This window comes from Gobius niger (assembly GCF_951799975.1).
Source record: "Gobius niger genome assembly, chromosome: 12".
In the NCBI taxonomy this organism is placed as follows: Eukaryota; Metazoa; Chordata; class Actinopteri; order Gobiiformes; family Gobiidae; genus Gobius; species Gobius niger.
The window spans coordinates 17019091-17041987 of NC_136863.1; the positions used below are offsets into that span (position 1 = coordinate 17019091).

The 22897-nt window shown below is 41.6% G+C and overlaps 2 protein-coding genes across 2 annotated transcripts; both read left to right on the forward strand.

Annotated features, from left to right (window-relative positions):
- Positions 1 to 1403: 1403 nt before the first annotated feature.
- LOC306971171 (protein-glutamine gamma-glutamyltransferase 2-like) lies at positions 1404 to 15254 on the forward strand. The gene is made up of 15 exons (XM_079567345.1): positions 1404 to 1424; positions 6286 to 6456; positions 10491 to 10721; positions 10792 to 10910; positions 11304 to 11429; positions 11838 to 12015; positions 12100 to 12238; positions 12329 to 12432; positions 12509 to 12651; positions 12727 to 12826; positions 12905 to 13050; positions 13123 to 13252; positions 13694 to 13854; positions 13926 to 14062; positions 14743 to 15254. The coding sequence occupies exons 1-15, from the start codon at positions 1406 to 1408 to the stop codon at positions 14915 to 14917; spliced, it is 2079 nt and encodes a 692-aa protein (XP_079423471.1). The 5' UTR covers positions 1404 to 1405; the 3' UTR covers positions 14918 to 15254.
- A 126-nt stretch (positions 15255 to 15380) lies between these two features.
- Positions 15381 to 22523, forward strand: psme3ip1 (proteasome activator subunit 3 interacting protein 1). Its single transcript, XM_079567614.1, has 7 exons — positions 15381 to 15498; positions 16418 to 16546; positions 16628 to 16726; positions 17330 to 17453; positions 20746 to 20883; positions 21382 to 21476; positions 21763 to 22523. The coding sequence occupies exons 2-7, from the start codon at positions 16423 to 16425 to the stop codon at positions 22014 to 22016; spliced, it is 834 nt and encodes a 277-aa protein (XP_079423740.1). The 5' UTR covers positions 15381 to 15498; positions 16418 to 16422; the 3' UTR covers positions 22017 to 22523.
- Positions 22524 to 22897: the final 374 nt, after the last annotated feature.

Here is a 22897-nt window from a genome sequence, read left to right on the forward strand (position 1 = left end):
GCAATGACATATAAAAAAATAAATACTCTATGATGCAGTTCATTGAGATATAGCCTACAGGCAGATTATTATAAAGCACAACCGATACCATCTCTCAATGGAGGATGATGTGCCGCTTGCTGAAAATCACAGCTCGGGACTCGGAGCTGCCAGCTTTAACTTTAGTTTAAGTTTATTTAGTCTATTTGAGCAGCATTAAAACAGCAACAAAATGTTTACAACAGGACAGTAGATTGAAGTTCACTGAACTTACAGCCCTAACCCTAGGCCTGGCTTATTGAGAAATTGAGAAAGTGTGAGTGAAATAACCTTATTTTGTTACAAAAATGTAGAATACATGGGAATGGAAAAAGTTTTCCCACCGTGTATTAATTAGGAGTGGATAATCCCCATTCATTAACGGGCGCGGCTGGTGGGAAATGGAGAACTATATTTTACCCACTGCGTAGAGAGGGTGAGGGCCCTCATAAACCTGTTCATTCATGCTCACTGTCGTGGAAAGAGGGTTTGTACCTGCAGGGCCCAGAGCACCTATCGTCATCGGTGACAGTGTGGTGTTATTTTGCTGCTGCTGAGATCATACAGTTTCCACTCCCTGTGTTCCCAAAAACACCTCCATCTGAAAATTCCTCTGCATTACTCTGGCTCTGATTCAAGCCTATTTCTGGGCAGCCACATGCACTACCACCAAAAGTAAATAATCGCTCAGTTGTCATGTTTATTTAGTCATGGAGATTTAGCCTTGTAAATGTTGCTCACCAGTCTTTTACATCATCCTTTTATTTGATGACAATTCAATTCAAATAACTAAAGAAAACACATTTTGATTTAAACCTAATGTGCCTCTTGCGTTGCCGTTAGTGGATGGTGATGATGTAAACTGTGGGGAGAGTATCAGTGATAATCATAACAAAAGAAATCAAGCTACCGCCTACTTGGTTCACAATAATGAAATCTCAATGTGAAGTCTTTTTGGCAAAACACGCTCAGTTCTCCTTGTTTATGTTAAACATTAGTCATTTTTGCAGGCATTAAGTAAGTTCTGGGCTCTAAATTTATATGGGTATAAGCAATACTGTTTAGGGGCCAAAACCTGGGGATAGTTTGCAATAAAATGATACCAATAACCCAACTTAATTACTTTTAAACTGCTCAAACATTACGCTCTGTTCCCCTGCTGTATTTGGACAGTCTTCCATTTTACACAGAGAAAAAAAACAGAGAGTATAGTCAGCGTGAGGATGAGGGCTGTATGGCAAACAGAGACTCATAGGGTTTCAGGCACAAAGATCATAGGTGACTGTCTGTGGGAGTGATCTGAACGGGAGGAAGCCTCATGCTGTATAAAAGCACCGCTGAGAGAGACCAAGTGCAAGAGCAGCAAAAGACGTCCGAAGACTTGGAGATGGCCAATCATCACAATCGTAAGTGTTTATTATTCATTTATCCAGTCACTTGTCCTGCAAACTGATTTATTTATTTTTAAATCTGGCATAGATCTAAAAGCATTCAACATTTGTCAGTTCAAAATCTCAAGGCAAGGTTTATGTTGGGCACATTTCATACACAAGGCAACTCAAGGTGCTGTACAGCAGTGGTGCCAACTTTTTTCTTCTTTGTTTTTATTTTAATCTCCCATACTCCCTTTTTATTCTTATTCTTATTAGTTTTTAAAGTCATACAAACAACGCACCATATTGACAAGAAAGAAACAAAAACAAAACAAAGAGGGAATGAGGGAAGGCAGAAATGTGCAATTCTACTATATTAAAGGGATATTTCAGGATTTTTGACATAGGGCCTCATTTCCTAAGTTATCCAGAGTGTTGCTTATTTTTTGTCATTCAAGCAGTTCTTATATTTGAAGAGTTTCGTGGCGCTAGGCTAGTGCAAGGCGAGCGCATTTCTACGATATCAGCTAGTGCACCTGAGGCATATCACTTATAGCGCCAGACTAGCGATACAAATGTCTGTGTCGATAGAATAATTTTAACCATTTTGCATTTAAAATAACTTATATTTGAGCAGCATCAGCTTAGTGGTTGTATAAGCTACGCAGCGGCGGAGTGATCTGCTAGAAAATAGTCCCTCAAAATGCGATCATTCATGTGATGCAAGGTCAGTTATATTCCAAAAATGATTCTAGCGACACAGACATTTATATGGTTATAAGTGATTTGCCTCAGGTGCTCTGTGGAGTGTGTCAGACTGTTTTGAATGCAGGCTAGCTGATACCATAGAACTGCGCTAGCCTAGCACAAGCCTAGCGCCATGTAGCTCTTCAAATATAAGAAAAAATCTCCAGAAATCAGCAACACTCCGCATAACTAGGAAATGAAGCCCTATGTCAAAAATCCTGAAATATCCCTTTAAATTAAACACGTCAATAATTTAAAGGAATAGGCCACCGTTTTTCCATACTGAGATATGTTCTTACCTTAGCTTTGACGAGTTCTGTAGGACCTGTCTGATCTTCACCCGTGCCTTCTATCACGTAAACACAGCGCAGACGGCGTTAGCATTTAGCCTCTCCTGCTCTCCACTATAGCTCCAAAACAGGTCAAGATAGAAGCTACCAAGCTCTTCCACGTTTTCCCTATTTAAATATGGTTACGTGAAGTGTTACACTACAAAGTATAATTACACAAAATCAAACAATGTGGATTTTCTAAGCGGATAAAAGGGGGAACTATATTGTAAGGCGTAATAATACCAGGAGTAGTTCGAAATCCGCGCAGTAATCTTCACTTTACTGTGCGGATACCAAACTACTCCTGGTATTACTACGCCTTACAATATAGTTCCCCCTTTTATCCGCTTAGAAAATCCACATTGTTTGATTTTGTGTAATTATACTTTGTAGTGCAACACTTCACGTAACCATATTTAAATAGGGAAAACGTGGAAGAGCTTGGTAGCTTCTATCTTGACCTGTTTTGGAGCTATAGTGGAGAGAGTGAGAAGCTAAATGCTAACGCCGTCTGCGCTGTGTTTACGTGACTGAAGGCATGGGGGAAGACCAGACAGGTCCTAAAGAACTCGTCAAAGCTAAGGTAAGAACATATCTCAGTATGTAAAAACGGTGGCCTATTCCTTTAAATCAACACCATGGAGGTTGCAGTTTTCCAGAAATGTATAAAAGTTTGACCGGATGTCCCAAAATGTATGGAGTCTGTTTCTTGACATACGGTATATGTAATTTTCTCCAAAGTTAAAGTTGATGTCAGCCCATTGAGCTACTGAGACAGTCCACATACTTTTTGCTCTTTCCAGTACCTGGCAATGCATCGTTTGGCTTCCAAAAGTCCGATGTTTATCAGAGCCCTGCTGTTTGCAGCAAGTACAAGTGTGGGAGCAAGTGCAAGTGTGGGAGCAAGTGCAAATACAAAGTGTGGGATCAAGAGGGATCACCCCTGCAACAACTGGACCTAATAAATGCAACACTTGTTTCCAAAAATGATTCACTTTAGGGAACTCCCACAAACAATCAAACAGTGACCCCCTTTTTACTCCACACTTATAACAAGTATCTGGGATGTTAGGGTTGAAATTATGCAATATTGATGGTGTGATGGGTGATATACAGTATTGCCCAGTTAACTATTTATATTGAAGGAGTTTAGATTGCACATTAATTGTTTGAGTTTAAGACAACAATATCCGTCTGTAAATCCTTCTTCCATGCCTGTAGTATATTCTGTGATGATTCTTTGGAATTATTCACTAACATTATAAACAGTACAGAAACCTGACCTCTCCTGTTTAGATTTTTTAGAATTGCACTTTCAAGAGAACACTATCTGGTTGCAATAAAACTTGGCACGGAGGTGTGTTTTTAGTTTCATTCGGTTCTGATCAGTTTTGACTGCGTGAGAAGTTTTGTACCACTGGGAGTGCTTCGGAAATCTGCGTACCCATAGACTTCCATTATAAACTCTTTTTTTTGACTTCCCATCTCTAAATCAAGGTGAAACTTATTTTTCCTGTGATTTCCCCATTTTATATTCTTTACATTTTTGAAAAAATAAGGTAATTAGAAATATTGCCCACTTTTAACCCCTCCCCCCCTGGCCCCCAGACCCATAAATCAGTGTTTCCCATTGACTTCCCCAATAATTTCAGATTTTGACCTCCCCTCTATAAATTTTACAGTTTTTTATGCTACCAACCCCTTACTTTAAAGGGGGGGTATTGTTCAAAATCAACTTTTTCAAGCTTTATATCATGTTATTATGTCATTCCCTCATTAAAAACATGCCTGAAGTCTTGCCTTGGCACATTCACGTATTTTTGAGTAATCTGTAAAAACGCCATTTTAGGGATAAGTTTGCCTGAGTCCTCCTAGGAACCTCCTGGAGACGCCTCCGAGCTTTCGTCACCAGCCGAGTAACCAACCACTGCTCCTCAGCAGAACCCCCTCCCCACTGATGCCACAGACAGCGTGTGGAGGGGGCGTGTCGGAAAGGGTCAGAGGTTTTTAAAGAGACAGAGGCCTATTTCAAGACATTCACTACAGCCATTTTGAGAGAGCAATTTTATACAAGGCAGTTATTCTAATTTACTGCATTTACAGACCAACAGAAGGTTTCGTCATCATTGTAGTGTGCTATAGACTGGTGTTATGTGATTGAAAAAAGCATAATACCCCCTCTTTAATGTAAAGAGGGGGCATTTTTAGTAGTATAATAAAAAATACAGGTAAAAAAATAAAAAAATAAAATAAAAATAGAAAACTGTAAAAATATGTACTTTACAGGTAAATATCTTACATTTTTTTGGATTAAATTGTGTAAACACGCAATTTAGACACAAACCTTTATGTTCAAGACCCAATGACCCCCTGAGGGTGCACGTGGAGGCATGTGGGGGCCGTGGGAAATGTGTGGGAATCTCAAATAGTCGTCAAAAATATGCATTCAGGGACAAAAAAAAAAAGCAAAACTCTGTAATCCTGCCTAGACGGATGCTGATGGCAGAAAATGGGCAGAAAAAATATATATAGATATATTTTTCCACTTTGTGTTGCAGGCGAGTGAATATCTGCTTATTCCAATGTAAGTCAATGGGACACGTCCTGTAGTTTAAGACCATGGAAGTAACTGTATTGTTCAAACTGATATTACACCAAAACAAAAACTGTCCCAAACTCAATCTTCCCATTGATCATTCAAATGGGTGAGCCGGTCACAATGATATCAGTCAAAGTGAAATTTGTCTTAACAGTGTTGAGTTAGGAGTCCTGAACAGTTACAAGTCAATGCTAATGCAAAGCCTTGGTTTCAGGATATCCTGAAAATGGCGTAATTTGGTATAGTCTATAGGACACAACTAAACAAACTTACAAAAAATACACCAAAGTTGATCTTCCCGCTTATTATCCACACTGACAGGCCAGTCACACTATGGTAGCCATAGTAAAAAAAACAAAAACTTTTATTATTATTTCATATTATTCAACATTGCTGATGGTCTATGTGACAAACACTGGCATTTCATGGGGTTAATTCTATTTGATCATTTATAAAGTTTATATGTCCCAATATATCCCAGTGGTGACATAAAGTTAACAGAGCACAAGGGTTAAGTTGTACCTTTTTATCAGCTAAGTAGATGTACAAGTTAAGAGGATTTTTTATGTTCAATGATTCTACGGAAACCCAAGTAGGCGGTTGCTCATTAACAAAGTAAAACATTGCCGCTCTGATTTGAGCAGCCCAAAAGTACCAAGTTAAATTAGGAAGTTGTAATTGTTCAATGTTTAAAAATACAGATGCTGCTCAGGTCCCTGTACCCCTGGTTGGAAACCCGCTTTGCAGAAAAAATCCATAATTGTCCCTATTTGTTGTTTCCAAAAGCTTTAGCCAGAAAAGCCAATACATTTATGCACCAGTGTGAAATAATTAGTAGAGGAGGAGTAAAAAGTTGTCAATGAAATGCATTATTGAGTAACTGAAGCAGAGGTCAAATATACTCTTAAGTACAAGTACTTCATGAAGTTATATGCACTTTTTGGTTTACGACTACGTACCACTGACTTTGACAAAAGTATGTTCTTTCCTTTTTTGCCACTTCAAGTTCATACATTTGAGATATTCAATGTATGTACAATCATTACAATGATGTGCTGATGTGGGATTTCACGGTTTGGTGAGACAGAGCCCTTCCTAATTCCTCTCTAATACAAGAGGAGAGTCCGTGCACTGTTGACAGGGCAGAGAAGGAGCAGCATTTGTATTTTAAACATTGAAGTTCTTCACATGTCTGAAACGGCATCTGTCGTTGCAGGTGTGATCACAGAAGTGGACGTGAGGAGCCATGAGAACAACCTGGCCCACCGCACCAGGGAGATTGACCGGGAGCGCCTGATCGTTCGCAGGGGACAGCCCTTTTCAATCACCCTGCAGAGCTCCGAGCCTCTACCCCCCAAACACTACATGGAACTGGTGCTGCATTTTGGTGAGTAGTACCAACTTGAATTTTGTGAATGCAATATTTTATGAAACCATTTCAACACAGTATGTCCCATTAAATTTAAATGAAAATAACAATTTGTCTTTTCATCAAACTGTGTCATATTAACAGAAAAAATATTAAATGTGGACAAAAAGAAGCGCAAATTGGAACTATAATGTAAAAGAATTGTCACTAAGATTAAACCTGTGCACGTTTTAAGTTTCAATGCATTTTGTGCAATCAACAAAATGTGTAAATCTTGGTCAGATTGACGGCCTCATTGATTTTGCGATGTATTGTCACTTAATACTGTAACACCGATCATTTTGAGATATTCTGTGCAACACTACAGCGAGTAGCCTCCTGCAGGAAAGGTTGAATATAGGAGTTTGTTTGGGATTGCTGCCATAATTGTCCATTTATCAGTGTTTTTTGGTAGTTTACCCTCTGTTGTGACAACATTTAACCTGGAATGTTCCTCTGTGAGGCTTTAATTTTCATACTGAGGACAGGTCTGAATTCTAATTTGTTGTTTTGACCTAGTTTAAGATTAATTTCAATGCAATGAATATATTTACACAAAACAATGAAACAAAATAAACAAACATGAAATGTTCTTGTCACAGTAGTAATGTTATCATGCTTTTAAGGCGAGACACTGCAGGTGAATAGGGAAAAAATGTTTATTTACAGATAGCAATTTGAAACCTTTGCTGTCGATCACTGGCATAAATGTGAGGAAAAAATATATTGCAAGTTTTCTGTCATTTTATCTTTTCATAAGAAGAAGGTGTTTTATGCCTAAAATGCCCTATATTTCCCATCTTTTCGGCGACGAAATCTGAATAATGGACAGAGCTACATTCAAATGTATTGTTTAATTTTATTGATGAATGAGTTGCCAAGACTTTTTCAGAGGGGATTCTGGATATTTTGTTTAGTTTTAAAATAAGCTGTTTTTTAGTGGAAAAATGTGTAAAAATTAAATTTTCGCCTCATTTTTTGACATTCAAAACTCAATAAATGGGGCTGGGGATTAGATAATAAAAAATCCCTCTGAAAAAATCTTCCAAATATTGTTCAGTCCAAGGCTGGAAAATTTGAAGTCTTTAGGTCCGACTGACGTGAACATAGTGTCGCCACAATGACAGAAAAATGTGTTTTGAGAAAAAGGCCCTTGAAATTGCATTGTCCCATATAAGCCTATGGGGGAACATTGAATCAGCGCAATATTTAAACATGTTATTGTGAAGATTAGGCATATTTTTTGTTTCCGGGTGAAAGCTTGTATGTTCAGAGACCAATTTAGCCCAAAACCTGAAAACTGAAAAAATTGAGTTTTGCCTGTAGTGTCTCCCCTTAACTTAATAAATTAAATGTATTGCTAGTTGATCCACAAAATAAACAAATGAATATATCCTTTAATATAACAAAAAGCAACAAGCAGGAGTTTTCAGTGTATTGTATTATCCATCCATCCATCCATTTTCTTCCGCTTTATCCGGGGCCGGGTCGCGGGGGCAGCAGTCTCAGCAGAGATGCCCAAACTTCCCGATCCACACACACTTCCTCCAGCTGTTCTGGGGGGACCCCGAGGCGACACCAGGCCAGCTCGGAGACATAGTCCCACCACCGTGTCCTGGGTCTTCCACGAGGCCTTGTCCCACTAGGACATGCCTGGAACACCTCCCGCGGGAGGCGACCAGGAGGCATCCGAAACAGATGCCCGAGCCACCTCAGCTGGCTCCTTTCGACGTGGAGGAGCAGCGACTCTACTCCGAGCTCCTCCCGGGTAGCTGAGCTCCTCACCCGATCTCGGAGGGTGCGCCCAGCCACCCTGCGAAGGAAACTCATTTCGGCCGCTTGTATTCTCGATCTTGTCCTTTCGGTCATGACCCAAATCTCATGACCATAGGTGAGGGTGGGAACGTAGATCGATCGGTAAATCGAGAGCTTTGCCCTCCGACTCAGCTCCCTCTTCACCACGACAGACCGATACAGTGACCGCATCACTGCTGACGCTGCACCGATCCGTCTGTCGATCTCACGCTCCATCCGTCCCTCACTCGTGAACAAGACCCCGAGATACTTGAACTCCTCCACTTGAGGTAAGGACTCCCCACCGACCCGGAGAGGGGAAGCCACCTTTTTCCGGTGGAGGACCATGGCCTCGGATTTGGAGGTGCTGATCCTCATCCCGGCCGCTACACACTCGGCTGCAAACCGCCCCAGTGCGTGCTGAAGGTCCTGGTTTGTTGAAGCCAACAGAACAACATCATCTGCAAACAGCAGAGATGAGACTCTGAGGCTCCCAAACCGGACACCCTCCGGCCCCTGGCTGCGCCGAGAAATTCTGTCCATAAAAGTAATGAACAGAACCGGTGACAAAGGGCAGCCCTGGCGGAGACCAACACGCACCGGGAACAGGTCTGACTTACTGCCGGCAATGCGAACCAAGCTCCTGCTGCGGTCATACAGGGAACGGACAGCCCTTAGCAGAGGGCCCCGGACCCCATACTCCCGGAGCACCCCCCACAGGGCACCACGAGGGACGCGGTCGAACGCTTTCTCCAAGTCCACAAAACACATGTGGACTGGTTGGGCGAACTCCCACGAACCCTCGAGCACCCGACGGAGGGTATAGAGCTGGTCCAGTGTGCCACGACCAGGACGAAAACCGCATTGTTCCTCCTGAATCCGAGGTTCAACTATCGGCCGGATCCTCCTCTCCAGCACCCTGGAGTAGACCTTACCGGGGAGGCTAAGGAGGGTGATTCCTCTGTAATTGGAACACACCCTCCGATCCCCCTTCTTAAAGAGAGGGACCACCACCCCGGTCTGCCAATCCAGGGGCACTGTCCCCGACCGCCACGCGATGTTGCAGAGACGTGTCAGCCAAGACAGTCCTACAACATCCAGAGACTTAAGGTACTCAGGGCGAATCTCATCCACCCCCGGAGCCTTGCCACCGAGGAGCTTTCTCACCACCTCGGTGACTTCAGCCCCGGTGATGGGCGAGCCCACCTCCAAGTCCCCAGCCTCTGCTTCCTCATCGGAAGACGTGACGGCGGGGTTGAGGAGGTCCTCGAAGTACTCCTTCCACCGCCCGACGACATCCCCAGTCGAGGTCAGCAGCCCCCCACCCGCACTGTACACAGTGTTGGTGAAGCACTGCTTCCCCCTCCTGAGGCGCCGGATGGTTTGCCAGAATTTCTTCGAGGCCGACCGATAGTCTTCCTCCATGGCCTCCCCGAACTCCTCCCAGACACGAGTTTTTGCCTCTGCGACCGCACGAGCTGCAGCACGCTTGGCCTGCCGGTACCTCTCAGCTGCCCCAGGAGTCCCACAAGCCAACAAGGCCAGGTAGGACTCCTTCTTCAGCTTGACGGCATCCCTTACTTCCGGGCGCCACCACCGGGTTCGGGGATTGCCGCCGCGACAGGCACCAGAGACCTTACGGCCACAACTACGAGCAGCCGCATCAACTGTATTATACTATTTTGAAAAGGGACCGCTGCTCTTTATTTCAATTAACAGTAAATTTCACATACATTTAAACAGCCCCCTTCTCTTCATCTGAAATTCTGATCTAAAAGTGTAGAAAGTTGGAAAAAGCCCTGCCCTCTCTCTATTGTTACTAATATGTCAGTGTTACACAATCATGACTTTCTTATTCATTGATGCACAATAAGAAAGGCCATAAGGTTACGCAAAGCTAGAGCAGGATTGCTTTTAACCTTTTTTTTTAAAAGGTCAAAGGAAAGGTCACGTAGACACATCCCTGTTTTTGTGGTGATTTCTTATGAAAATTACTCCTACTATCATTTTTATAGCATTTACAGTTGTGCCATACTGGAAAATTACAGGATATATTATGTTTCTACAGCAACTAAACATAAACATATTTTAAGTTTACTGAGTGAGTGAAATGTTACATAATTTGGCTTTAAGTACAATGTTTATGTTCTGTAGTAGACATTACTTGATCTGTGAAAAAGCCACACTTGTTCACTTGATGCCTGCTCTCGTATTTAAAGGTAAACGAGACAAGACTATGGTAAAGGTTCAGAGGGAGCGTGGCACCGGGGGCAGGTGGTGGTTCGTCCAACAGGAAGTCCAGGACGAGATCCTGCTCACTCTCCACAGTCCAGCCGATGCCCTCATTGGACAGTATAGTCTGGTGGTGCTGGTGATGTCCCCCGAGGGCCACATCAAGGAGAAAACCGACAAAATCAAGTTCCATTTGTTGTTCAACCCATGGTGCAAAGGTAAGTGGTCTAAATGAAGTGTTTATATCATGCCTGCTTTATATATTCATGTCAGTGTTTTTGATTTCAGATGATGAGGTGTATCTCCCAGATGAAAGCCTGCTGCAGGAGTATATCATGAATGAGAATGGGGTCATATACATGGGGTCCAAAGATTACATCGACACACGTGACTGGAGTTACGGACAGGCAAGAAACACAATAATCATTCAAATGCAGAGGCTGGTTACGCTGTTATTACTGTGTGTAATGTACAAACATGATTTTAGTAAAGTAATGCTACTCCACAAACATGCTCTTACCGGAGTAAATATTTTGGCTACTCTACCCACCCCTGATCAAATGTGTGTCTTAGAGGGATTTGTCTGTCGGGTCGCTCAGTGCAGTGGGGCAGCGCTGCGATCGATGTCCCACTGTGACCTGTGGACCGGAGGTGTCAAAATGTAACTCAACCACACGAGCGAGGGCTGGTCTCTTCACAGTGTACTGACGAAGTGTAGTTGAAGACATGCTGGCAGGGAGACGGATGAAGGGTGGAAGGACAGGGGACAACTATCTCATTGTCTTACACTTGCTTTTCAGTTTGAAGACTATGTGATGGACATCTGCCTTGAGATTCTGGACAACTCCAATGAAGCATTAAAGAATCATCAGGACAGCGAGAGCAGAGGGGACCCCGTCTACATCTGCAGGATCATCAGTGCCATGGTGGGATTCCTTTTGGAGTTGGAGAGAGCACATAGTTTTTTTTTTTAATGTATTAAGCAGTAAAAGGGTTTATGTGTGCATTATACTATTATATACTCATATTATACTGCAAATGCAACTGAATTGAACTAAATTAGATCGAGCTATTTCCAACGACAAAGATCTCAGTTTGAGTCAAGGCCTGGGTAATGGGATGTATTAGTTCAAGGTCTCTTACAGCGAAAGACATAAAGAACTTCATGTAACATACAAATTTAACAATAGCATGCTTTTAATGACTATTTCTACGTATATTCCATGATCAATAATAGAGTACAATATGCTGTGTGTTTGGTAATTGATGCAACTGTATGACTTGAGCACTCTGCAATATTATAAGCTCTTTGTTTGTTTTTCTATTTGCTGCAGATTAACTCCAATGGTGACAGAGGGGTGTTAAGTGGTCGCTGGCAGGAACCCTACACAGATGGGGTCTCACCCAGTCACTGGACGGGCAGCGTGCCTATTCTCCAACAGTGGAGCAAATCCGGTGCCAGAGCCGTCAAGTACGGGCAGTGCTGGGTGTTTGCAGCTGTGGCATGCACAGGTGGGGAACTTAAACTCTTATTATTGACAGGTTTCCACATGAGAGAAAATCATCTGTTAGAGTAAACGAGTTGTGTCTGTGCAGTGCTGCGCTGTCTTGGAATCCCAACACGTGTCATCACCAACTTTAACTCTGCCCATGACGTTGATGGAAACCTCTCCATAGACGTTCTTTACAATGAAAACCTGGAGAGAATTGACAGGGGCAGACAAGACAGCAGTTGGTAGGACATACTGCACTGTGTGAATAATGTATTTGCTAAAACCAGTGCTGAAATGACCCATCCCTCTCTCCCTGACTGTGATAATCGTAGGAATTTTCACTGCTGGGTGGAGAGTTGGATGAGGAGAAGTGACCTGCCCAATGGGAATGATGGCTGGCAGGTTCTGGACCCCACGCCACAGGAGCTCAGTGAAGGTATACCATCTACCTATTTAGCTGTATATCATTTAAGTTTCATTGATTGATTGATAGTTTATTTTTACTTTGGTAGGTACATTTTGCTGTGGCCCTTGCCCAGTGGCTGCTATCAAAGAGGGAAACCTGTCAGTGAAGTATGATGCTCCATTCATATTTGCTGAAGTGAATGCAGACATGGTGGAGTGGATAGTTCGCAATGACGGCCACCGCCAAAAGGTACTAAAAATCATGATCATTTTCTTTTCTTTACAATCAGAAAGGCCTTTATAACAGGCATATTTATTTCATCAGGTTAGAGTGGACGAGAGATATGTGGGGAAGTATATCAGCACTAAAAGTGTCTGGGGTGAGCACAGAGAGGATGTGACTCAGAACTACAAATATCCAGAAGGTCAGTTGCCCATTGGTCAATAAGAAGGGGTTTTGTAATTGTACAGCTTTAAAAATGTCACTCTACTCTTTTCGACAGGTTCCATCAAAGAAAGAGATGCATACAACAAAGCAGGACAGAGAACTCCAGTGCCAAATAATGAAAGCACAGGACTAAAAAACCTGCAGCTTTCCATCAAACACACAAAACCTGTGTTCGGGACAGACTTTGACGTCATTATTGAGGTATTGTCATGAAATATGTCCCTGCATTCCCAGCATTGCTAGTCCAGTAAATCACTCATTCCTTTTGTATAGGTCAAGAATGATGGCGATAAAGATGTCCACGCCCAGCTGACAGTACTGGCCTTGGCTATGACGTACAATTCCATCCACCAGGGGGAGTGCCAGAGACAGAAAGTCAGTATTTCTCTTCGAGCTGGCAGAGGTGGGTAACTTATGAAGTGCCACATTTGTTGTTTGAATTTTTTTTTTTTTATATATATATATATATGTTATAATGCAGCACATGTATTTGCTAAGACATAAGATAAATGTTATAAAACAGAAAAGGTTGAAAAAATAAAAACATAACTGATCAGACCTAAGACAATGCAGACCTTTCCCATTGCTCTCTTTAGATCATACATACAAATTTGATCTGTGGTAGATTCTACTCATTGCTCATGATACAGAAAGGTACATCTTCCAAGCCCTACTGTAGATTTGTTAAGGTAAAAAAGAGCATTTTCATAACCTTCAACATAATAACAACACAGCAGGGCAAGAATACTTCCTGAACCCACTGTGCTCAAAATGTAACTAAAGCTGTATTATGTGTTGGCCCAAGCATTTGAACTCATATTTCTATATTTCCTTTGCGTTTCAGTGCACAGACAAGTTTTGCGTCTGCGCTATGAGGACTATGTGAGGTGCGTTTCTGAGCACTACCTGATCGGGTTGAAGGCGTTCCTGGAAATGCCTGGGGAAAACGAGCCCATCATGAAGACGGCCAACATCCCACTGAGCAAACCTGAGCTGCTGGTTCAAGTGAGTTCATCATTTAGGCCATTGACAGTAAAATATGTGCAATGCTCTTTTAGTAACAGTAGGTTTTCTAGGTGCCTGGTAAAGCGGTGCTGTTTGAGCAACTGACCAGCATCATCTCTTTCACAAATCCTTTATCGGTGCCACTGAAGGGAGGGGTATTCACTGTGGAGGGGGCTGGTCTTCTGGCTGCCACTGAAGTCCCAGTTAAGTAAGTGTGCAGAAGCAAGTCCACTTGAAACAAATATTGGCATTAAAATCATTGTTATTGCAATATTATGTGATGCAATATCCACATCATAAGAAGCCACAATACTATACATCAGGCGTAGACAAGTTTGTGTCATGGAGGATTTTCTTCATTGCCAAAACACCAAGGGCCGAAACTCACAATTGTAGCCCAAAGTAAAGCACCTTTGCTCTACAAATATAAGTTTTGCACATAATATATGACCTAATGGGGTGTTTTGACAGTATTTTCCACATTTAGAGTCCTTTTCATGTATTTGGTCTCTGATTTATGGATAAATGTTTCTTCAAAATTCTCTTGGGGGCCAAAGGTTTTATGCTGGAGGGCCGAATTTAGCCCCCAGGCCTGACGTTGCCTACCCTTGCTATACATCATCAATGAAGTCTTCCATTTGACGGAGATTAGCACATTATTTTGCTAACACAGCCCAAATCGAAAATACATGGTACCTTACACAGTGAGCAAGATTTCAGTTTTAGTCATAATTGTCCTAATTTATACATTTGAGCCCTGTTTTTGTCCAAATTCAGTATTTCATTTAGGTTAAATTTAATGGAACGTGCTGTGTTGACATTGTTATGTAAATTAACTTAAGGCTTATACGTTTACCAATATAAATTTTGTCTCTTTGGGTTTTTCAGAGGGGACATAGCACCTGGCCAGAAGGTGTCTGTAAAACTCTCCTTCAGTCCTGTCAGGACAGGAGTGAGAAAAATCCTGGTAGACTTTGATTCAGATCGGCTGAAGGACGTGAAGGGCGTTGCTGCTGTGGTTGTCCGCAAGAGACACAATCCGTTGATCATGAGATATTTTTAAAGCATGGTGGATTGTTATCAACTCTGAAGCCATGGTGTGTGAGCTTCTTGTTGTATTATTTATGATGCTTTCAGATTTTGTCAAATTATGTCGTTATAAATATTTTTCATCTATTCAATCCGTTTTATATGTATGTCTCTTTCTTGATGTTAAATGTAATATAGTTTACACCAGCTCATCCTTACAGTTTTGCACAGAAATAAAAACAGAATGGATTCCAAAATGTCACTAGTGGTATTTGTCTGCTGATTATTTTGATTATTACTATTGATTATTGTTTCTTAACTTAACTTAAAACTTGACTTGACTTGAACCAGTGGTTTTCCTAAGATACAGTCTGCTGTAATAATAATGATAATGATAATGATAATGAAAATAATAATAAAAAGAATAAGATTAGCAAATATGACCGGAACCATTATGTCATAGATGCAGTACTCGGCGACCCTATTTCGCCGTTACACCAGACGTCATTGCTTTGCTGCTCTTGCAGCTTCAGAGTGCTAAATTTCTAATCTGTCGGTCTATTAATAAGTAAGACGCACATTTATAAATTGAAATCTTCGCAGGATTCGTAAAAGGTAGCGTTTTTCTTTCCTCTACCAGTCAATTTCACGCTGTTGTGGGGTGACACTTGCAGCCAGGCGCGGTTAGGTCTGCACCCGTGTATTTGCTCTACTATGAGTCTTGTTAGCTCCGAGTTTGGACAGTGGCCTGTAACGAGAACCGATGTGCCATGTCTGGTAGTTTGGTGCTGATCTATTCTGGGACAAGCGTGTTTTCCATTTACTTCTGTCTTTATTTCGCTTTTTGCTGATGTTTTTTATTGTATATAAAGACTAAGGCTGTTGGCTTTAGGTGAATGTAATATAAAAGTAATCAAGCATAGCCTACATATTTGAACTACATACTAAATGGAAGGAGGAAAAATGCATTTAAACGGAGTATTGAAAAGAATAGCCTTAATTTTGTATTCATCTGATGTTTCAACCGTACATGCAATCTTTCATCTTGACCACAAGAGGGCACTAAATACCATGTTTTAGTTTCTGTAACCCCAAATGAACAGAAGATAAACATTAGCGTAATAAGCTAATGTTGTTGTTCAGGATGGTTATGAGACACCCTCAGTGCAGGACGGAGCGCTACCGCAAAGCCTTCATCCCCACTGCTGTCAGACTGTACAATAAGACTGTGAAGTAACGCCGACTGTAACAAGTGAATTTCTCCTTTGTGAGATCAATAAAGGTTTATCTTATCTTATAACTCAGGGACTTTCATGGCTAAACAAAAGTCAAATAAAACAAATATAATAGCGCGATACATTTTTCATTTAGACGTTGTAAACACAAAGAACATTCTGTGGTTATCTTCTAAGTCAAATGCATAACAAAATGGTTTAAATATAAGTCTTGTTTTTTTTAAGGCAAGTAGAGTGAATTAGGTTCAGAAAAATATATTCTTTAACGCACATATTTCTTTGGAAACTGAAATAACAGTTTTCGATGGCTGAGGCGGGGACTGGTGTCGACCTGAGCAGGAAGTTTGTGACTGAGGCTGAACTTGATGAGAAAAGAAAAAAAAGACAAGAAGAATGGGAGAAAGTCCGAAAACCTGATGATCCAGAAGGTAATGTGGCCTTTATAAAAACAAAACAATAACACGTTTGCTTCAACTGTCTGAGTGTATTTGCTGTTGTATGTCCCTCAGAGGCCCCAGAGGAGGTGTATGACCCTCGTTCTCTGTTTGAGAGGCTGCAGGAGCAGAAGGACAAGAAACAGGAGGAATTTGAGGAGCAATTAAAATTTAGTGGGTTCCTAATTTATAACAAATTCATAAGACATTGGTCAGGTTTAACAACTGCTCTTTTTGGTGCAGAGAACAGTCTTAAAAACTCCCCCCAAAACTCAACCTTATCAGTCCTTTCACACACTACAGCCATGAAGACAGGACAGAGGATGTGTCTCAGTCATTCTTTCTATTATTCACTAGTATTGTGAATTCCTTTTCGCTGATACATTTCTACCACTTTCAAGGTCAAACCTTTCTGCATTACTCAAATACTTTTTTAAACCATAAGTTCCCTAAGGGTTGTTTGTTTTTGCCAAAAAACACTCTAGCTCTACAGAAGCAGTTAACATAAAGGTGAGCACAAAACGCTGTACAGTGCCAGTCCTAAACATTTAGATCAAAGATGGCCCTATAACATTTTTGCTGCTGTTATTCTATTGCATGCACATGTAAATATTTCGAAACAAAATGGATCGGACATTTTATTATGTAGCAGTAAACAGAAGGCGAGAAAACTCACATTTATTTCATGTAAAGAGTCGGCATATGGATTATTGTTTGTTTTTGAAAGATGTCATAGTTTGCTCCATGTGTTGAGTATGTGTGTTTCCATGGTGACAGAGAACATGGTCAGGGGATTGGACGAGGATGAGACCAGCTTCCTGGATGAGGTCTCCCGGCAACAGAGCCTCGTGGAGAAGCGGCGAAGGGATGAAGAGAAGCAAGAACTGCTGGAATACAGAATATCCTTTCATCCACATGTTGTTTAGAGAAATTACCATTTTAATTACTTGCTATCACTGTCTGACTACAATGAGAGGAAATGTTCTCAGCTGCTGTGTAGGATGATTGAAGTCCTTGTTTTTTTAGTGATACACTTTGTGCCAGGTTGGAAATAGTTTTCAATTGGGAACATAACTTTCACAAATACGTTTTTTGGAAGATTACCTTGAAACTCGCATTTCTTTTGTGTACTCATTCCTCAAGTCCTTTGCCTCTAAAAAACAAAGAAGCCACACATGCATAAATCTTAACAAGACTTTCTGCAGCTCTACATTTTAGGTATTGGGTTATTTGATTCAAATTTAAGAAATTGTTGGTGACCAATTAACGTATTGACTGCCAATGACGTCTGTAGACGTCAACTGGGTTTTTCAATGGGAACAGCTGCAGCAAAGCCTTGAGCATGTCTGGTGTTAAAATCTTATTTGTGCTGCCTATTGCTGCCACCTGGTGACTCAATAAAAACAACTTATTTTATTGAGTCACTAGGTGGCAGCATTGCTCTTTCGTTTTCTCAGCTTTTTGGTCAGAAAACAGCATTTTGGGTGATTTCACCTATTTTCTACAGCCGATTACAAAAGAATGGAAAGAGGTACAAACAAAGTGTTTTTTTTTGTTTTTTAGATGAAAGAAAAGAGACGAATCTTTCCTTCGGTGGGTTTTGTGTTGACATAGACCCAGACCTACATTTTCTGTGGGTCTTGAAAAAACAGTCAAAATCCTGAAAAACCTCTGGCAGTGGGGAGCTCTCTGATTTGAAAATGGCTGGCAGTCAATGAGTTAAAGACCAATAGATAAGAGTCAGTCACCTGCAGCTCTGCCGCTCCCAGGCAGAACATCAATGTGCGATGTTTTTACTTCTTTCAGTCAGAGCTAATTTAGCCAACTGTTTGCTGAAGATCGTGCTCCCTACGTTTTCCATGGCCAGGCGCAGAAAACTGACACCATATGAACACGACTAAATGGGAAAACAAAGGAAATGCAAACATTATACATCGCAAAAGCTCATAATCTCAGGCTTTAGAGTTTAGCCAGTTTGTGCACCTCTTATGGCTATTTGAATTCCCTTCCTGCTGGCTGTACATGTGAGGCTATGCACGAGGTTAATATGGGACTCTATGGCCAACACTTGATAATCAGCTTCGCATGTGCTTGCAGAGGTACCCCCACTCCTGCATCTTGCATAATGCATATATTACAAGTATGTCACAAAACTGCCAGAAGAGTTTGTAGTGCTCAATAACTGACCTATTGTGAATGCGGAATAGATTTATTTACATTGAGACTACAGCCATGCATCCATAGGGTCAGGAAAAGTATTAATGCTGCATGTGGGACCTTTGAGAGGTTAGCCCTCGTGCCTCACAGCTTGAAGGTCCCAGGTTCGAATTCCCACCTGGACAGGGCCTCTCTGTGTGGAGTTTGCATGTTCTCCCCGTGTCTGTGTAGGTTAGTGGTAAAAACATGTGCAATAGGTTAATCCTCCAGCCAGGTGTTTCTGACCACCAGCCTGGCTCCACATCATGGAGATTGGTCCCCAAAGGCCATCCCATGCTGGCAGCTCAATGCTCCTACAGATCGCTCAGCAACACTCTCTCAAATGCAGAGAACGAATTTCTCTACAGAGATTAATAAAGTATATAACGTAACTTAACTAAACTCAAATATTGATTCCAGAACCTTACCTGATCTGCGTGCAATTTCTTGAAGTTGAGCCCATTCCAGTTCTGGACCGGCCTACATATTTGCCGGGTTTTTGCATCTTTGAGATGTTCTGGATCGTTGTATCCATGTGGCGCTCCAGGAAGAACAGAATAACATCCCAGAGGTGATCGTAGACAACCTGGTCTACTTCGCGCCAAAGAGCCGTGTTGCTTTGTGAAACGTTGGACCCACAAGATATTAAACACACTTAATTTCTTCAACCTGACTCGTTCGTGTTTGAAGGAATGCCACTCCTTATCAGATGCCAATGTCAAGATGTAATGGACAGTGATCTGAAGATTATTCAATAACAAAATTACTTTTTGATTGGTTTCATATTGTATTGCATAACCTTAATGATAGTGAAAAAATCGAAAGTGTAACATGGGACGTTCATATTATTGTTCAATGTATTTAGATGTTGAAATATATCTATGGGAGACTGCAGTGAAGACAACAGTGATGCAGACAGTACTTTCCTACCGTGATGTGGACTATACAGTTCAGGGTGCATCTTGCTCAGCGGTCCCTCTGTCAACATCGTGATAGGCAGGCTCGTTTGCGGATGAAACCGAAAGGGTTGTCGTGGAAACTGTATCACGGGCTTGTAACTACGGTGACGGTGATTTTTAGGCCTGCTCGCAGAGGTGCAGGTGTTAGTTAATGCACAGAATCCTATGTCACACACGGCTCTAATTTGGTCCGCACTGACGCATGGCCTTGAACTCCCATCACTCATTCTGTCTCCTCTTCTTCTGGCCTACTTCATGTCTCCGGAGTCCCTGTCTAACCCTATTCTTGTTTTAGACCTAATCTGTGTCATTTTCTTTTTTCTTTTTGTAGACCAACGTCAATAAGTAACTAACCTGGCTAACACCAGGCTGCTGTGTGCGCTCGAATTATTTCGAACTGCACAACAGCCTGGGGACCATGGCCAAATCTCCGGTGGATTTGGGAACCAATCACAGAGCGAGGAGGGACGGCAAGACGATGACGCGCTATTCGATATATGGAAGCTTGTAGTTTATTTACGGATAATTAAAAAAAAAGTTTATTTACGGATCCAACGTGACAGCAGCAGACACGATGGTATTTTTTGATCAAGCTTTAGACCTTGTTCTAAATAATTTAGCTCAAAAGTTTACAGTTTTTCTTTTTTCGTATCGCCCAATAAACGACTATGGACGCTCGTAAACCACACCTCTCCTACGAGAAAATGAATTGGTGGTCCCCAGACTAAATATCACTTGTGATTTTAGTCTGGTGTTAGCCAGGCTAATAAGTAACTGGTTTGGGTTAGAAACGGTTTCAGGCCTCTTTTACACTGATTTTCCTACAATAACACGCCATTAAATGTTTGAAAAAATAAATAACAAAACATCCTGAAAATGTCATAGTGACATAAGCTTGCAGACCGAAACCCAAGAAAGTCCCACTGATATTCAGAATCTCTTTTGCAGAGGAGTTCTGGTCCTCTAATAGAGGGGTGTGATTATTTCCTTAACCCAGTGTGTGTTTGTTATCTTTACCACCTTAACTGTATACAACAGTGCAATTGCAAAGCATTCAGCATCTGAAACCCGGAAAGAGCCAGAAAAAAAGACCGCGGCAAAACAACCGATGGTAGAGCAACGGACCAGCCACTTGTCCCAGGCCCATCTACTAGCAGGAGCTGTCAAGAGGCGCAGGTACACACGCAATGATGGCGTGTTGGTGACATATACATTCATAATAAAAATGCATAATAATTTACACTACAGGTCAAAAGTTTGGAAACACTTTTTATATATATATGTGATTCTCATTGACAACATTCAACTATGAATGAGCACATGCGGTAATGTATGAAACAAAAAAGAGTAAAGTAACTGCACCCTTTATTGTAGGCATTTTCTCAATGAACTTCATATAATAAGGTCGTCACCTGAAATGGTTTAACAGTCTGTGAAGTGAAAACCATGTCTGGTGACGACATTGTGTTGCTCATTGAGAAACTGAGGAATCTGTTTCAACTTTTTAGGTTTAAAACATAATTCCATATGTGTTCAGTCATAAATAAAAGAAAAAAACGTAACAATTCCTAACAAAAGCGTCTCCAAAACCTTTGACCGGTAATGTACATAGTTTAAGTGAAACAAGCTTATGATGATGGCTTTATTTCTGTGTATTGTATTTTTCCCCCAAAGTTCTTCACAGTCGTCAGATAGCAATAAGAAACAAAAGGTGGAAAATACAAGTTCATCGACAAAGTCAGCCACAGGAAATGGAGACGCACACACAGGTGGGCAACAGCTAAAGACATCAGTGTAGAAGGGCAGATTTTGCTAATGTTGCTTTCTAACTGGATAGACGTATTTGGCCAAGTACAGTTTTGTTTGCCATTAAGTATATATTGGACAGAAGATGTTATTTGTTTTGATACTTACTGTTGAACGTCTGTTTAGAATGAAAATAATGCAAGTGTATTCCCTCGGTTGTACAAATATTTGAATCTACTTTGGCCTTTGGTGCTCCTCTGTTTTGTGTAGTTGGTATAATTGAATTCAAATGTTTGCTGTGTTGTCCAGAGCAGGAGGGAGGAGCTTCCAGAGGAGCCGGGGCAGCTGATCGACCTCAGGGGCCCACATCCAGAACCTCCTCTGCCCCCCTGAGCTCGGATAAGGGCGTGGTGCACCTGCCGCCTGCTGCCGTCTGCGTGGGCGTCCTACCCGGACTCTGCAATTACTCCGGCAGCAGTGACTCTGACAGCAGCTCGGACAGCGAAGGTAGCGTGGATGCAATCATGTCGCCATATCCCCGGCAAACCAGGGCATACAGATAGATAAACTCAGCATATCCAGATAAATATTTTTGACTTGTTAATGTTTGCTCCCAGATTAATCCTCCTAGAACAAGCTGTGACGTAATTTGACTTAATATCGAAATCTGAACCTGTGCTTTTTCTATTTGTGCTTTTCAAACGTGACGCCTCCACCCACCTCCATCCTTCCCTCAATCACATGCTGCGCAGTTTAAACCCGTTCAGACGACAACCCGCCCCTTACCCTCCATCTTTCTCTCCTGGTCCTACCCAGAGCCGCTGTGGCTGTAGACTGCACTATGGGCTGAGGGAAGTGATTGACAACTTATGGAGACAAAGGACGAGACTGCTTTCACTGCTCTGTGTCTTTTAGCAGAGGAGAGCAGACTATGACAGGACCCCACCCTCTGTATCTCCCAGAAACTTGCTAAAATGGTTGGTGTTAGTTGTCATGTGACTCATCAGTGATTGAAAGATGTTGGACTTTGTGCTGCTGTGCTTTTTCATTGGAATAGGTGAATAAAGTGCTTTACCTCTTCCTGTGTAGTCTATAGACATTTGTAAAAACTCAGGTTTGACAGTTTATTAATATTATTTTTACTTCCTTTTTGGAAAGTATATATACAACGATGTTGAAGTTCCACCATGTAACCATACTGTACAAACAGGCCATGAGTCCCAGTGCTACCTTTGGAATATGGGACTCTGTCTACATCACAAGTGTTCCTGAACAAATGCTCAAAAAATGCGTTATGCCTCTTCTCCAGCTTTTTCTCAAATATTGCTTCTTCACCTGAGAAAAACGATATGATAAATACTCAAAATACCGCTATCCTAGTAAGTAATATGAATTAAAACCATGTCATATACTGGACACGTTATTACCTTTTACATGAACAAAG